Source organism: Saimiri boliviensis, chromosome 5 (assembly GCF_048565385.1).
Source record: "Saimiri boliviensis isolate mSaiBol1 chromosome 5, mSaiBol1.pri, whole genome shotgun sequence".
Lineage (NCBI taxonomy): Eukaryota > Metazoa > Chordata > Mammalia > Primates > Cebidae > Saimiri > Saimiri boliviensis.
Genome location: NC_133453.1, coordinates 108,641,218 through 108,658,486, shown reverse-complemented (window position 1 = coordinate 108,658,486; position 17,269 = coordinate 108,641,218). Strand labels below are relative to the sequence as shown.

The following is a 17,269-nucleotide window of genomic DNA, read 5'->3' as shown; positions in this document are numbered from 1 at the left end:
CATCTCAAAAAGAAAAAGATAAAAATAACTTAATGAAAACATCTTTCAAAGCCTAACCTACTTAGTAAAAAGCTAAGGTGGCAAAGGGACATGAAGAAATCTTTGACTGCTAAAATTATTCTGCATCTTATCCAGACGTAGTTAAGGCAAGTGCATAAATATAAAAAATACATTGTATTATACATTTAAGATTTGTGTACTTACTGTATATATACAATTAAAAAGCATAAATATTTCAAAAAATTTTGAAAGATTAGGTAATTTTGAGACTCTACTACTTCAAACAATAGTGTTAATAACATCATCCAGTGTCTCAATGGAGGCTGGCAATATCTCCTTATGAGATACATCCTAGTCACTTAACTCTTTGCAATGCTTGACTTTCAAGCTTTAGGTCTGCCCTGAAACATAAAACGAATGTAATTCCGGTTAATATAAAATCCAACCGTCCATCTGAAAAGGTAAAGCTTTCTATAACTTTCCTGATAGGTAGGTGGCAAGCTAAATGTGGCAAAATTTCATGAAAGAGAAGCCCAAAAGCCCACACAACAGTCTGTTCTCTTTTCTTCTTTTATGGAGGAAAAAAATACAGCATCTCCCCTACATCGTCCATGCTGGAGTGCAGTGGCACAATGTAAGCTCACTGTAGCCTCTAACTCCTAGACTCAAGCAATCCTCCTGCCTCAGCTTTCTGAGTAGCTAGGACTACACATGCATGCCACTGTGTTTTTCATTTTTTTGTAGACAGGGTCTCACTTTTGTCACCCAGGCTGGTCTCAAACTCCTGACTTCAAACCCTCCCACATCGACCTCCCAAAAAGCTGAGACTACAGGTATGAGTCACTGTACCTGGCCACATTCTCTTATCTTTCCACAGAAAAAAAATTTCCATAATGAAATCCAAATATGATGTCCTATATCCTCCCTATCCCCTATATTCTACACCTATATAAAATAAATCCAATCCTACTTGCAAAAAATATTCTTTAAATATATGAAAATAACTACAATCTTCAGTCTCTTTTCTACTGTTCCCCATTCCAGTAAACTCCCATCAAAAATGAAGCTCCACCACTCTGAACACCTATTAAGTATTCTATTAAGCGGGGAAGAACATAACACCTCAAGAGTTCACACCAATCAAATCTTAGGATTGTTTTTATATGAACTCTAATTAACCAGTCTAGCAAACCCTGGAACTGAGGTTGACCAAAGGACAGAACTTCATATTTATCTTTATTTATATTTTACATTTAAAGTTTCTATTAAGTTTAACTTCGCAACATCTTCTTAAATCCTGAAATCTAGTGAGCTTCTACTTGTAGATTTGAATCAGCTGTCAATCTACAAAGCAAGCCCGTCCGTCTACATTAATATAAAATGCTTTTTTTTTTTTTTTTTTTTGAGACGGCGTTTCGCTCTTGTTACCCAAGCTGGAGTGCAATGGCGCGATCTCGGCTCACCGCAACCTCCGCCTCCTGGGTTCAGGCAATTCTCCTGCCTCAGCCTCCTCAGTAGCTGGGATTACAGGCAGGAGCCACCATGCCCAGCTAATATTTTGTATTTTTAGTAGAGACGGGGTTTCACCATGTTGACCAGGATGGTCTCGATCTCTCGACCTCGTGATCCACCCGCTTCGGCCTCCCAAAGTGCTGGGATTACAGGCTTGAGCCACCGCGCCAGGCAATATAAAATGTTAAACAGGACAGGGGACAAGGAAAAAACCTTACAGCACTCTTAATACTTGTCTCACAGGTAACAAACATCCAGGGAAGACTTTCTTTGGGAATGACCTTTCACTCATGCAGCTAAAAAGCCACATTCCTCTACCGTAATCCACAAATTAGTTTAAAAGACTGCCTATATTGCTCTGGCTACAATGTCCTTGACCCCTCCAATAATCCTATAAAAAACAGAATTATTCTAGCATAATTTATTCCAGATTACTATTTCTCAATGCAGTAAGGCCTCTTAATAAGCACTTTGGAAGGATTTCTTTCTCCAAGCCTGCACATGCATACATGTGTTGGTGACTTCTTTAGAAAGTTATGTGTGGCAGTCATCAATGAAGTTCACTTCAGAAGTGTAGAGATTACAAATTATTTATTTGAAAAAGCAGTCATCGGGCCTGATGGGATTAAGAACTACTAATCTAACCTGAATGACTCATGGCATCACAAACCACTTTTGTTTAATAACACTAAAATTTTCTGTTGCAGATAAAATGTTCAGCTCCCTGACAAGGAGTTCCTAGAACCCACCCTTTTTTACTCCTTGTTTCTGCATTCATGCTGACTTCCTTCAGTTATTTTCTAATTGTTTCAATATGGTAAGATACTTATAATTTCCATGTGTGACACAACAAACAGGAACACTGAGAGGACTCCCACAGTCTCCAACAGGCATGGGAGATGGCCAGACTAAGGAGGCCATCCTCAATATTAACTTTTCTCTCACCGTGAGCTCTGCCAAGTATCAAAATACATTCAAAGAGAAAAAACAGAGAAAGGCCTTGGCAAATTGGCTTTGAGAGTTTTAATGTGCATGTGGAGAAATTAAGGTTATTTTATGAAATGACCTGTAAAAAAGAATAACTGAGGCCGGGTGGCTCAAGCCTGTAATCCCAGCACTTTGGGAGGCCGAGGCGGGTGGATCACGAGGTCAAGAGATCCAGACCATCCTGGTCAACATGGTGAAACCCCGTCTCTGCTAAAAACACAAAAAATTAGCTGGGCATGGTGGTGCGTGCCTGTAATCCCAGCTACTGAGGAGGCTGAGGCAGGAGAATTGCCTAAGCCCAGGAGGCGGAGGTTGTGGTGAGCCAAGATCTCGCCATTGCACTGCAGCCTGGGCAACAAGAGCGAAACTCCGTCTCAAAAAAAAAAAAAAGAAATAACTGACCCAGAAACTACCATTTATTCCTTTAAACGGAAATCTTCACTCTGGTCTCTTTACAATTAAAGAGATCATAGCACTATAGGTACTTCTCAGAAGGTGCCGAGATAAAGTTTTCTGGTGTATTATAAAACAGTAGTCAGGCACAAGGGGCTCATGCCTGTAATCCCAGCACTTTGGGAGGTCGAGGCGAGCAGATCACTTGAAGTCAGGAGTTTAAGACCAGCCTGGCTGACATGGTGAAACCCTGTCTCCATACTTCCCTCACTGACTAAACTTACTATGTTACACCATATTTTAATCAGATATTTTATTAAAGAATCTACTCACCAAAAATGAAAAAGCCAAGACATATTATATATTTATCTAATTGTATCAACCTTTCCAAAGCTCAGAATTTTAACTTTAAAAACTATCAAAGACCCAATAAGCTGAGATCTGTGATAGAACAGGGTAACTAATTTATCAGAACAAAAATTTAAGCCTCACTCAAAACTAACAGAAGCATACAACTACAGAAAAGACAACTATAGAAAATTTGTATCTTTAATCAATATAAACATATGAAGGCTTTTTCTGAAAAATAACTGCCTAAATTATTAATCATAGGCATTTGTCACTGTTAAAAAATTTGAATCTTTAGCCAAGCATGATGGCTCACACCTGTAATCCCAGCACTTTGGGAGGCCGAGGCAGGTGGACCACCTGAGGTCAAGAGACCAGCCTGCCAACATGGTGAAACCCCATCTCCGCCACAAAATATAAAAATAAGCCAGGTGTGGTGGTACATGCCTGTAGTCCAGCTACCGGGGAGGCTGAGGTGGAAGAATTGCTTGAACCCAGGAGGCAGAGGCTGCAGTGAGCCATGACTGTGCCACTGTGCTCCAGCCTGAGTGAAAGAGCAAAATCCTGTCTCAAAAAACAAAACAAAACAAAAATTGCATCTTCATATACAAAAAAATGCCTGGGAGTGGCTCTTGACTCTTAATTAAGACACTAAATGCAATAGCAGCAGCATGCAACTCTGCACCCTAAGAAAGGCACAGATTTACATTCAACAAGTTTTGGTCATATTATGTACAGTATTTTAAATCAGCACAGAGATTAAAAGAACAAAGCCCAGCATAAAAATTTTAAACAGTTCCTGTAAAAATAGGAACACATCATGTAAAATGAATATTTCAGGACCCTACAACACACATTTTTAAAAATAATGTGCTTTAGATGTTAAATATAAAGCCTTTTTCCCTCTCATAATATAGTCAGGTAATTATTTACATAATAAGACAACCTACCATGATCCAGTCTTTTTAGAATAGCAGAGCGCCTTAAAGAAACACTTCCTCAAAGAAAGAAACTGGGTAGAAAATACAGGTAGCTGTATGTAAAATGGGTCCTGGTGGTTGTTTGGATGGTTAAATGAGATATGCTTGAAGTGCTTTTAATATTAAAAGCATGCTAAGTCAACATAAGGAATTTTTCTGCTCTGGGCTACTTCAAAGGTGTTTCTGTTTTTTGTCTTGGGGGTAAACCGTTCTGGAGAGTGTTTTGTAAAACCTTATAGAAATAAATTAGGTTCGTTATCATAAACTACATGGCTTACCAATTTTACTTTAGTAACAAAGTCATTTCCAATAAAAAGCACTCCTTTTTTGGAACACTCAAACTCTGTAAATGTGTCTTCACACAGTTCAAAACCACACCGCCAAACCAAAAGATCTTTGTGTAGACAGTGGTCATCTCATTTAGTATAAAGCACAGTGAAATGCAATCCTGAAGGGGCACACAGAGACTTATCGAAAGTACTAGTAATAATATTATTTTTCTTAATCTGTGGGGTGAGTACTGAAGTGTTCACTTGCATTCTATTAGTATTCTATTTGAAAACTAAAAACTCCTGCATAAGTCTCAACAGAACTGCTTATGTCCATGTTCAATTTAATAAATCTTATAACCCATTTGTAGTGGGAACTATTAGCTATGGTTTAATATTTTTGTTACATTCACTATAACCTCTACAATTTTAAAGAATGTTAGAAAATGAACTTGAGTAGCTCGTTTCCTCCACCTACACCCTTCTCCCCCAAAAACATCTTCACTTCACAATTATGTCATTACAGCTTAGGAAGGCACTGTTGCTGGCATTCATTTAAAACATAAAAGAGACAGTTTAACATAGCAGTTAAGAGCATGAACACTGGAGCCAAACAAACAGGCTTCAAATCCAAGCCTCAACTCTTACAAGCTATGACCTTTGACAAGTTTATTTAACTTTCTGGTACCTTGGTTTACTCATTTGTAAAATGGAGAACAACCAGTACTGCTCTCATAGGGCTACTGGGAAGATTAAACAAACTACTTACAATATGCCTGATATACTGTAAGTATAATGTGTTGGCTATTATTGTTAAAATCAAGAAGGGAATACAAAATTAAAGCATGCTGAAATTTGTTAACCGATTCTCTTTACGAGTATAATAGGGAGGGGTGAGGCTGTGGGAAAAAAATTAAAAGAACATGCCTCTCAGTAAAATTTATTTCCATATTCTTACTGATTCCATATTTTCAACCTGCCAGTAATTAAGTGATCCGCTTCCACATGCAGATAAAACTACGCTTCAAGCACTCACGTGGCTCTCCTCCCATACTAGCAGACATCTTCAGCGATTGTGAAAATATCTTACGTTCCCCACCCAACATGAGGATAGGGTTATATCTTTTTTTTTTTTTTTTTTGAGACAGAGTTTCGCTCTTGTTACCCAGGCTGGAGTGCAATGGCGCAATCTCGGCTCACCGCAACCTCCGCTCCTGGGTTCAGGCAATTCTCCTGCCTCAGCCTCCTCAGTAGCTGGGATTAAAGGCACACGCCACCATGCCCAGCTAATTTTTTGTATTTTTAGTAGAGACGGGGTTTCACCATGTTGACAGGATGGTCTTGATCTCTTGACCTCGTGATCCACCCCCCTCGGCCTCCCAAAGTGCTGGGATTACAGGCTTGAGCCACCACGCCCGGCCTATATCTTACAGAATAGTCTACTAGGTAACTTGCATATAGGATATTCATTGTTTATTAAACAGATTTTAATGGTACTATTTCAGCTATTTCAGTTGGTAGTCAAATTTGTAAACATAACTCATAGGCTCATTTAGGCTCACATATTTCTGGTGTGTACAATGTTATTTTATCATAAGCTGGGAAGCTAGCGGACATTTCTGTTCAATTTTTAATAAAAACTGTAAAAAAATGTTACTTTAACCCCAGTCCATAAATCGCCATAATCAACACTAGAAAAAAAAGGAGAAAATGTGTATAAACTATGGTGACTTACACATCCTTTGTAATGGTGGACATATACACAGGGCTTCTCAATGCTGCAGTATATCCTATTTCATAAATGTTTGTTTTTTTTCAACTCATGAGCCAAACAACAAGGACTTTTACATAATAAATACACCAACAACAGATCTATGCTCATTTTAAACCTCAGAAAATACTGATTATTTTTCTCTTCTGTAACTTTGTCCTTTTCTAGGCCTAAGAGCAATCTCAGAATGATACTATTATAAAAAGCAACTATAGGCCAGGCACGGTGGCTCATGCCTGTAATACCAGCACTTTGGGAGGCCAAGTCATGTGGATCATGTGAGGTCAGAGTTACCGACCAGCCTGGGCCAACATTGTGAAACCCAGTCTCTACTAAAAATACAAAAGTAAACTGGGTATGCTGATGCATGCCTGTAATCCCAGCTACTCAGGAGGCTGAGGCAGGAGAATTGCTTGAACATGGGAGGTGGAGGTTAGAGTGAATCGAGAATGCACCACTGCACTCCCCAGACTGGGCAACAGAGCAAGACTTGATCTCAAAAATATTTTTAAAATAATAAAAAAGTAAAAACAAAAAGCAACTATAAACTCTGTATTCAAAAGTACAGGTCCAGTGTGGTGGCCCTCACTATAATCCTAGCACTTTGGGAGGCTGAGGCAGGAGGATCCCTTGAGCCCAGGAGTTTGAGACCAGCCTGGGCAATACAGAGCCTGTCTGTTTAAAATAATAATAATAATAAAAACTATGGTATCATGGCTTCTGTTATGCACAGGCACACTGTATACTTAAAGCTAAAAAACTTAGTTAAGAAGACCCTACAGCTGTCTTTTTTTTTTTTTTTTTTTTTTTTAAGACAGAGTCTCGCTCTGTCACCCAGGCTGGAGTGCAGTGGTGAGATCTTGGCTCACTGCAACCTCTACCTACCAAGTTCAAGCAATTCTCCAGCCTCCCAAGTAGCTGGACTACAGGTGCCCACCACCACATCTGGCTAATTTTTATATTTTTAGTAGAAACAGGGTTTCATTATGTTAGCCAGGATGGTGTCAATCTCCTGACCTCATGATTCACCCGCCTCAGCCTCCCAAAGTGCTAGGATTACAGCCATGGGCCTGGCCTACAGCTGTCTTTTAATACTTACTGGCTTGCCATGTGACTGAAGTGCAGACCTAATTTGTGGTATTCCTGTAAGCCAGACACCTAGTAAGGAAGCAGATTTTGGATATACAGCAAGAACTCCCTGAAAAGCAGAGCCGTCTAAAATTAAAAGGAATTCATGTGAAGTAGGGAATACTGCATCACTGAAAATGTTTGTGAATAGAAGACTGTTTTTTAGGAATGCTATAGAAAAGTATTTGATAGAGAGTTCAACTATATGATCACAAACTCCCCTTAAATAGAGTATTCTTGTATTTTCTTAACAGTTAACTCCAAAAGTAATGGTCTGACACACAACACTAACAATGCAAAGGAGTATGCTTATCTGCCTGATGCCACAGAGTCTATGTGCATTACATGAACATCACATCCTTAATAAAGGGCAACTGATATTTTAGAGGTCTGAATATCCAGTCCCTGTTTGACTTTGTGATCCAATTTTCTCTGAGTAGAGCTAAGTAAAGTCACTTCACATTTAAAGAACTTCTCATCATCCCTTGAAAGAACTGCCGATCCACCATCCCTCTGACCCCATAACTCACAAAGGGGAGAATGGGAAGCTCTTAGATGCAGAAAATTTGGAAAAGTAAGAAACGACAGAAAACACACAATTGGAATCTAGTAACTCTTCTCCTACACCAGACTTGCTATCAGAATTACTGCTTGGGTGGTATAATCAACTTAGTTCAATATATTCGTATCTGCTTCACATACTGAAGTGTCTTGGGGTACTAAAAATATGACTATAAAGCAAGTAGAATTTTTTTTAGAAGAATCACACAATATTAGAAAGCTAGAATGTAAATCCTCAAAGTATGTGAAGGTTCATTATACCTTTGTGCATGTTTGAAATTTCCATAGTAAAAACCTAAAATAATGAGCCCCCATACAAAAATCTCAACTCTCATTTATGATAGTTAGCTTCGTCTAAATTTACCTGGACTTATTTGAAAATATATAACTGCTAGTTAATATCCCCCGCACACTCTAAATTCCAGACGAAAATTCTTAATAAAACACTTTCATTACCAAAATGGAATAATGCTTCACTGGATCATGGGATTGAAAAACGTTATCACACAGATTTCCTTCTTAAAATCCAAGCTGCAAAATGGTTTTAGATCAGACTTCAGTTAGTACAGTCCACTGTAAAATTAGTTGTTTTAATTCTCTAGAATTAGTTTTAATAAAATTATTTCATTTTCTGTAAGTTTCTAGGATTTTAAAAACTTAGAAAATATTTAACTTATTTCTGTTTAATAGCTAAGACTAATAGCGAGGAAAGATTCAACATAAGTGTGGCACTGGGCTGGGTGTCAAATAAGATTCTAGTCCTGGCTCTGAACCTATCTGGCTTTGAACATGTCACTTATACCCTTGGGGTCATGGTGCTCATCCATAAAATGACTCTGACAAGATGATCTCAAAGTCTTTGTCTCATTCTGAAGTTATACAATATTATGACCTTTATAGTAAGTATACTTCCTCAATGTGACAGGTTCCCTATCCCTGTGAAAGCTACAATCATACACTACTGTGGATAAACCCAAAGAAAATGTGCAAAGTCAGGAGTGTTTAAGCAAATGTGATTGAAGATACTGGCTTGAAATATGGACTGAAATAAGGTTAAAGTATCTCAAGAGTCTTTCCTGTCTCCAAAGCATCAACATTACATGCTACAGATAAAGCTCTGAAAAGCTGTGAGAAACTTATGATTCACCGAGACAACGATCTCTGCTAACTCTTGAACATAGGGAAAAGCTCTGAGTAACAGTTTGACATCCAACACCTGTAGCACCCATCCTCCCACCCTGCATTTATGTGTCAGAGAAAGATGGTACTTTTGTGGCATCCTAGAATCAAGGATATGGAGTAGAAGGTACTGTTTGTTAAACAGTACATTTAACAGGTTCAAATTAAGCTCTTGAGAAAAGTACCTTCCTACTTAATAAACTAATAGGATCCAGTTAGAAGTCTCTTCGTTGTGATGTTTGTATTGCACATATACAACAAAGTCCTTAACTCTACCACCACAGAATTCATGTAACTCACATTGATATACTGTTAGTATTTCAACGGTCCCACTTTGTTACAGAGTCCAATATTCTAATCATACTCTAACATAATCAAAGTGAGAATATGGACTTCAGTTATAGAATGAATTCGTAGAAGTTCCTTTATTAATTATGAAATCAACAAACATAAACAAGCAATGCCTCCCAAACTTAGTAACAAGCAGGCTACGTGGTACAAATGTGGTGTACTGCAAAACCAACTGCTTTCAGAAATAGTAACACTAAGAAGTGTAGCTTTGATACCTCTATCTTATTGGTTAATTCATATTGTGAAAGGACTGCCAGGAGAATGAGAACTATCTAAAACAAACCACACTGTCAATATGTTGGGAGTAAGTACTCTGGCTACCGGAAAGGAAAAGGAATACAGCCTAAAAGATGCATACAGATAAACAAGTAAGGAGAGGGGGCTCTTGCATTTAATTTATAGCTGAAAAATTCAAAGATGACACTGGTAGTAAAAACCTACAAAATGTGAATCAGAGAAGAGTGTTGGTTTTTTTTGAAGAGCCTGAGACGGTGTGTATATGTAAAAAAATTGAATGGAGATGTAAGCCAGTATTGTGGTTTTGTGATGATTTAACCACAAATGTCTTCCCTATTTAAATATTCCAATCAGTACTGTTAGTACACGTACCTCGGAGAATTCTTTCCTCATGGCAACGAAGAAAGTCCCAGATTCTAACAGTGCCGTCATCAGAGCATGTAGCAAATTTATTATCCGTGGGTGAGAAACTGTTACATGAAGACACACAGCAGGGGAAAGAAGTCAGCATTTAACAGATAATCTGTGCTTCTCAGACAGGGAAAAATAAAAACACGGTGCTGCATTATAAACAGGAGAGGGCAGAATCCAGTGAAGAAGCCCTTAAAGCGAATGTTGTCAACTAACACAGGCATCTCATCAAAAGAAGACTTCAAAAGAGCAGTTGTTTCTGAGTTTTCAACCGTCAGTATTCTGAGAACTTCACGTGTGTATTATTAATGCTAATGCTATCCATGTTCCTTCTCTATTTCCTATCAGACCAGGGAATCACATGACGCTGCCTTAAGCGGTGAAACTAAATGGATTATATTTTTGCAGTATCCCTGCAGTCTTTTAAACCACACACAAATACTGCTCCCAAAATTATCATCAGCTTCTGCCTCAAACACTTCATGAAATGATAAGCTGAAACAATGTGGGCAGTCTACTAGAAGACTGATTGCTAACCATCCCTACATATGATGTTTCTCATCTGTTCTAAAGGTCGGTAGAAAACTTTCACATCTTCCTAGCAAGCTATTCCATGGATGTTGAACCTTTTGAGGAAAACTTTAAAATAACGACATTCAGACTTGTGTTTAAAGCCAAAGAATCCGCTGCAAGAAGGAGCCAGTTTTTCCCAGTAGTGAAAGACGATCAAGTTTCTCAACTAACACTACGAACTCCCTTGAACTTTGGAATCCTATGACTAAGAAAGGATCAACTGTATAAACTCAATGTATGGGCATGGCACTAAGGCAAAATCTACAAAGCAGAAGCACGTTCATCCAACAATTTCTGTTAAGATTCTGCAAGTATAAGCAAATGACTACAGTGGATGATGTTTCTATAAAGATGGTTCAACCTCCTCCCACACATGGGTGGCACAACCTTAAAGAATGCTGCTTAGCTTTATTCTGAGGCTGCAGCAATTCTTCAGGCTTGTATTTGGAACTTTTTCCCCCAGTTTTACTATACATATCTCACTGATATGTAAAAATATACAACTCACTGAAAATATTTTAAACTCCACTTATTGTATACATTTGCATAAGTGATGTTATCAACAGTGAATCAGAAGAAAAGTCCTAGAGTCTTCTTCACAATGATCTGCTTACAGCTGCAAAGCTTGAAGAACCCATTCATTAATCCGTTAATGTTTGCCACATCCAGTTATCTGTGAGGGTTTTTAGTCCTATACTTTCCTTTGGAAGTCGTGGCATAAACAAGCCAACCAGGTCTTCACTTAAGCCTTTTTCCACTTTGTGTGAATTCTGAAGTTGTTTTCTGTAGGCTTTAGATTTTATTCAGTTGCATAATTAAAGACTGAATTCTTTATTTGGAATGAAATATTCTTGTCTTACACAGTAGATAATAAAAAGGAATAAAGTATACACATTATTAATCATAAATAAAAAGAGAAAACCAGTGCAAAATGCGGCAGACAATACATCTCTAACATATTGCAAAGGCTGATACCGGGACAACACTACTTCAGAAAGGTGCCAGCAAAATGGTGAATGTGTGAAAACAAAGAAAAATATTGTGCTTATAGGGTGCAGAAAGTTTCCCAGAATCTGACAGAGCCCATGCATCTCTGCACCCAGAATACACTTAGAGAATAATTTAACCATGACAATAGGGACTACAGAAAATGGTATATTGTGTATAAACCTGGCCTCTCTAATCGCCTCCTTATGTGCCTGGAACATCTTGACGTTGTTCATGTTCGACTGCCAATATTTCACATATCCTCCGTGGTCTGCTGTCAACATCCACATGTCATTATGTGACCACGTCATGGCCCTCACTGGGCTGTCGTGAGCCTACGAAAACAGAAAACATTAATTAGTAAGGTGCTGCTTCAAAGAATATATGACTAAAGGCTTATAAGAGCATATACTGACTCGAGAAAATGATTTGCCCAATTCTAAGTTTAACAATGCCAATGAAGTGACTATATCTCAAGTTCTTCACAGAATCACAGGATGATGCTATCATCTGGTGATTACTATTACCTGTAATATTGTTTCAAAATTAAAAGTAAGTCCATTCCACAAGGTGAACTCCCCACTAGAAGCTCCAGTGACCAAGCGTCTTCCTTCTGGGGTCCACTAAGGGAGAAAAAAAGACAGGTTATACAAGGGCACACATCCTCCAACTTCACTAACTTTGAAAACATCTTAAAGATATTTATAAAACATGCAATAACTGAGGTTAAGTAGATGATACTTTCACTTAAATGTAGCTCAGCTTTATCAAAAGTACTTTGTCAGAAAAGAACCTAATGCAGTGCAGGGAAAGCTCTATACTTTGGCTTCTTAGCTAAATTAAAGATACTAAGTACCTGAGGAGTACATGCACCTACTCACTAAATTACATACAGCTATGAATGCTAAAGATCATTTCAAAATAGAATATGCAAAGACCTCATTTCCTAGGCTTTATGAGAGACTAACATAAATAAGGTGATCAGTCACCACCACAACTCAAAGACTGAATAAAGGATTTGGTGCTTACAAGTACTAGGGGACAAATCTAGAAAGAAAAGTTACCAGTATTCAATTAAAAAAACAAGATGATAACAAGTACCAATTTAAGGGAACTGAAGCTATCAAACTCTTCCTGCAGGTAAACACACTTCAAAATAAAACTGTAAGCTCTCCTAAAATTGTAAGCTCTCCTCCATCCAAAGTACCAAGCTGTGACAAGTCTAACGCTGATCTACTCTCAAAAAAAACCATAAATAGTGCCATGACTAATTAACGCTATACCAATATTTTTAATTTTGTATTGCTACACAATAGAGGTATATATTTTCAGGGAATATTATTATTTATATATATATTTTCAGGGAATATTATTATCAGTAATTTTTTTTTTTTTTTTTTGAGACGGAGTTTCGCTCTTGTTACCCAGGCTGGAGTGCAATGGCTCGATCTCCGCTCACCGCAGCCTCCACCTCCTGGGCTCAGGCAATTAGGCAATTCTCCTGCCTCAGCCTCCTGAGTAGCTGGGATTACAGGCACGCGCCACCATGCCCAGCTAATTTTTTGCACTTTTAGTAGAGACGGGGTTTCACCATGTTGACCAGGATGGTCTCGATCTCTCGACCTCGTGATCCACCCGCCTCGGCCTCCCAAAGTGCTGGGATTACAGGCTTGAGCCACCGCGCCCGGCTTATATCAGTAATTTTTTTGGCACTTAAACCCTTTTCTCCTTTCAAATTACACTTAAAACCCTTTTTTACTTTTTGCACTTAAAGCCCTTTAAATATTTTTACATCATTATTTTAATATTACAATTTGCATACCAAAGGAAATCTGTGACATACATGCTGGTTAATTTGAAATCTATTTTTTTTTTTTACTTTTTATTTTCAAGTTTCTAAGATGGATCACACACTGATTTTCCTTAAAAGACGTAAACATACAAAATGTTAACACAACAATCCTATTTTCCAAAATCAAAACTGTGACAAAGTAGAAAAATATGTATGTGCCTAAAGAAACGGTAAGCTAGGATATATAAAGGTTATTTCTTAAATTACACAAATATATGTGACAGTTTGGCTTTTTACTGTTTACCTGTAAGTCACAGTTTTGATTATCAGATAAAAGCCTCCTCCCTTTCTAGTTTCTGTTATCTGGTATGGATCCTAACCCAGTCAATACTACAGACAACCAAACTGTAGATACAGAGCCCACAGTCTTTATACGTTAACACCTTTTGTGACTGTGCCTCTACTATGTACAAATTCTTCCTAAAACCTTATAGCATAATCCCCACATGAGAGCATTTACCCACCTTATCAGATATGGCGTGCTTGGATTTTATTCTTTCCAAAAAGGTTTGCCATGTTATGTTAAAAGGATATTAAAATTAGCTGCACATCATAACCCTTTGACCAAATTCCCCTGATTAGAAAAAAAATTATACTATACACTGGTTGCCTGTACTCACATAACAATGTTTGTCTTTTTTCTTTTTTTTTCTTCCAAGACAGAGTCTTGCTCTGTTGCCCTGGCCAGAGGGCAGTGGTGCGATCTTGGCTCACTGCAACCATGATTCTCCTACCTCAGCATCCTGAGTAGCTGGGATTACAGGTGCACGACACCACACCTAACTAATTTTTTGTATTTTTAGTAGAGATGGGGTTTCACCATATTGGCCAGGCTGACCTCTAACTCCTGACCTCATGATCTGCCCACCTCAGCCTCCCAAAGTGCTGGAATTATAGGCATGAGACACCATGCCTGGCCACAATGTTTCTTTACTGATGTTTCTTTTTATTTTTTGAGTTGGACTTTAGCTCTTGTTGCCCAGGCTGAAGTGTAGTGGCACAATCTCAGCTCACTGCAACCTCCGCCTCCTGGGTTCAACCAATTCTTCTGTCTCAGCCTCCCAAGTAGCTGGGATTACAGGTGCACGCCACCACGCCTGGCTAATTTTTTGTATTTTTAGTAGAGACGAGGTTTCATACTATTGGTCAGACTGGTCTCAAACTCCTGCCCTCAGTTGATCCACCCACCTCTGCCTCCCAAAGTGCTGGGATTACAGGCGTGAACCACCATGCCTGGCTCTTTACTGATGTTTCTACTGCCTAAGGCCACTGAGGCAAATAGGAGGCCTAATACTAAATGCAGCTATTTCCATGGAGTTCAGACTGACATCTCTCTCCCAAGACCTTTTGGTTCTCCTTGCTGTGATACTCCTCTGGTATCAGAAGATCTGCTTATTTTCCTCATCTGCCACTAATGTTTGCCACAATTGTTTTTTCTCGGTCTCATTTTTTTTTTCCAACTGTTATTTGCTCAACTTAGACTGTTAACCATTCTACACCTCTGGATACTGTTGACCAACAAGTCTATTAGCTAGGAAGTGGAATAATAGAAACACAAAGAAGAAAATGATACATTACCATCTATAAAAATAAGGGTTATAATTTTAAATTATATTTTTTAAATTTCAGTTTAAATATATTAAGTGCCTACTAGGTACCTTCACAGAACTAAAACTTACGGTACACGGTACACTACTATTCTTCAGCCCTCTCACATATTTTCCTGCCTAGTAATTCCTAAGTATTTTTCATTTATCTTGGGATGCTGCTTTGTATACAGTAACAAAAGCATTCCTATTCAAAGACAACTCTGAGACCTGCTACAGTATGTATCCATGTATTCAGAGAGAATTCTACAGAAATTACCACATGAAGAAAAACAATCCCAAAGTGGTACCTCCCTTAATGGTAATAGATAAACAACTGGATAGTTTAAAATAAAGTTACTAGGAATAAACCAATTATTAGCCCAGATATACTTTTAAAATAATGTTTCATTTTCTTTGCCCTGTCAAATAAATTTGTTGTGTAACTCAAAATTAATTTCGCCCCCCCCACCCAAATATCCAACAGAATACTTACCCTAACAACAAATACCGGACACTTTACTTTATTTGTTGATGTCCGAACAAATTTGGTTGTTACTGCATTCATAGGATTATTCAACATTCCTATAGGTGGGACCAGCTACAAAAAAGGAAAATTGGGTTCTTAGAGCTCCTGACTACATACAAAGCAGAAATCAGAAATATGGCAAGGTAATGACTTCAACGTTTAAGACAAACTGGGGACCCTATAAAACTTTTCCATAAAAACGATGATAAAGGATTATTACAATTAGTCTATTAATTAAAAAAAAAAAAACAACACACACACAACAAAACAAAATAAAAAAACAATTAGTCTATTAATTAAGTGAAGAAACGTAAGATACAGGAAAGTTAAATACCCATTATAATTAAACAAACAAGAAAATCACCAGACTTCCCCAGTTAGTACTCAAAGTTAACACAATTAAATAGGTTCACATAAAGCTAATTAAGTTCAAATTTAAGTTTTAAGAAAGTCAAAATTAACTTTCCATTATAAGATTTTAGATTATTCAACTTCTATGTACCCATCATTAGATTAAAAGGAAAATCTAAATTGAGTCAAAAATATAACCCACGGCTATACAGACATGTTATATTATCTCTTTGGGAATATTTTAATTATAAAAATGTAAAAAGAAAAGACCATTTTGGACTTGAAGCCACATATTTTTAAGCTAAAATATTCAAGCAAGGAAGTGTTTATTAAGTTAGTATGACACATCATATACTTACATCATTGTAATAACCTGCATCAGGCTGAATTGCCCGCATATCTCTCTGGTCTCTCTGCCATATTCTGTTCTGTTAAGTAAATAAATGTATCAATTACTGACTAGATGGTCTAATTATACTCAATTTGAAATTATTAACAAAACATAAGCTATTAAATGAATAGCAAACAGGATTTTAAAATACTGTTTTCTAAAACAAATAGTGGGTGCCTTAGAGAGCTTTCCCTTCTGATCCTACTAACATTGCTTAGAACCTTCCTCCTCGCCAGGCCCAGTGGCTCACACCTATAATCCCAGCACTTTGGGAGGCCAAGGCAGGCGGATCACTTGAGGTCAGGAGTTTGAGATCAGCCTGGCCAACATGGTGAAACCCTGTCTCTACTAAAAATACAAAAATTAGCTGGAAACTGCTTGAACCGGGGAGTCAGAGGTTGTAGTGAGGCAAGATGGTACCACTGCACTCCAGCCTGGGCAAGAGAGCCACAGTCCATCTCAAAAAACAAAAACACAAAAAAACCTTGCCTACTCACTTTATCATATTAGCCCCAACCCACTTAAACTGTTGGCCCCAACAGTATCTATCTTAAAAAAAGGAAACAGCAGAGGGGGTAGACAGACATCTCCAATTTCTTCAAAGCCCTTAGCACAAAACAATTCTTCATATCTTGCCCTTGATTTTCCTGATTTCTCTCAACCTCTTTCCGAGTCTACTTTCGCAATTGAAATTTCCAGAAAAATCAAAAAATCTGTCTTTATCTCTGAATCTCTTTCTCCTGTATGCCTGCAACATACTAATTAGGCCCAATATGCAAATACGTTTTTAACCACAGGCCTAAGGTAATGAAAAGCAGACAATTTTCATAGAACAGACCTAAACCCAGTGAACCTAATAGGGTGCATTACTAA

At 37.9% G+C, this 17,269-nt stretch overlaps 1 protein-coding gene across 3 annotated transcripts in view; it reads right to left on the bottom strand.

Moving 5' to 3' along the window:
• Positions 1-17,269, bottom strand: part of WDR33 (WD repeat domain 33) — a 117,544-nt gene that overhangs the window by 53,710 nt on the left and 46,565 nt on the right. For all 3 annotated transcript variants that reach the window (XM_003931598.4, XM_074399807.1, XM_074399808.1), the window contains exons 3-7: positions 16,365-16,433; positions 15,622-15,726; positions 12,215-12,310; positions 11,871-12,022; positions 10,089-10,186 (exon numbers count right to left, since the gene is read on the bottom strand). In XM_003931598.4, the coding sequence (XP_003931647.1) occupies positions 10,089-10,186; positions 11,871-12,022; positions 12,215-12,310; positions 15,622-15,726; positions 16,365-16,433 (520 nt within the window). The remainder of the gene's footprint in view (positions 1-10,088; positions 10,187-11,870; positions 12,023-12,214; positions 12,311-15,621; positions 15,727-16,364; positions 16,434-17,269) is intronic.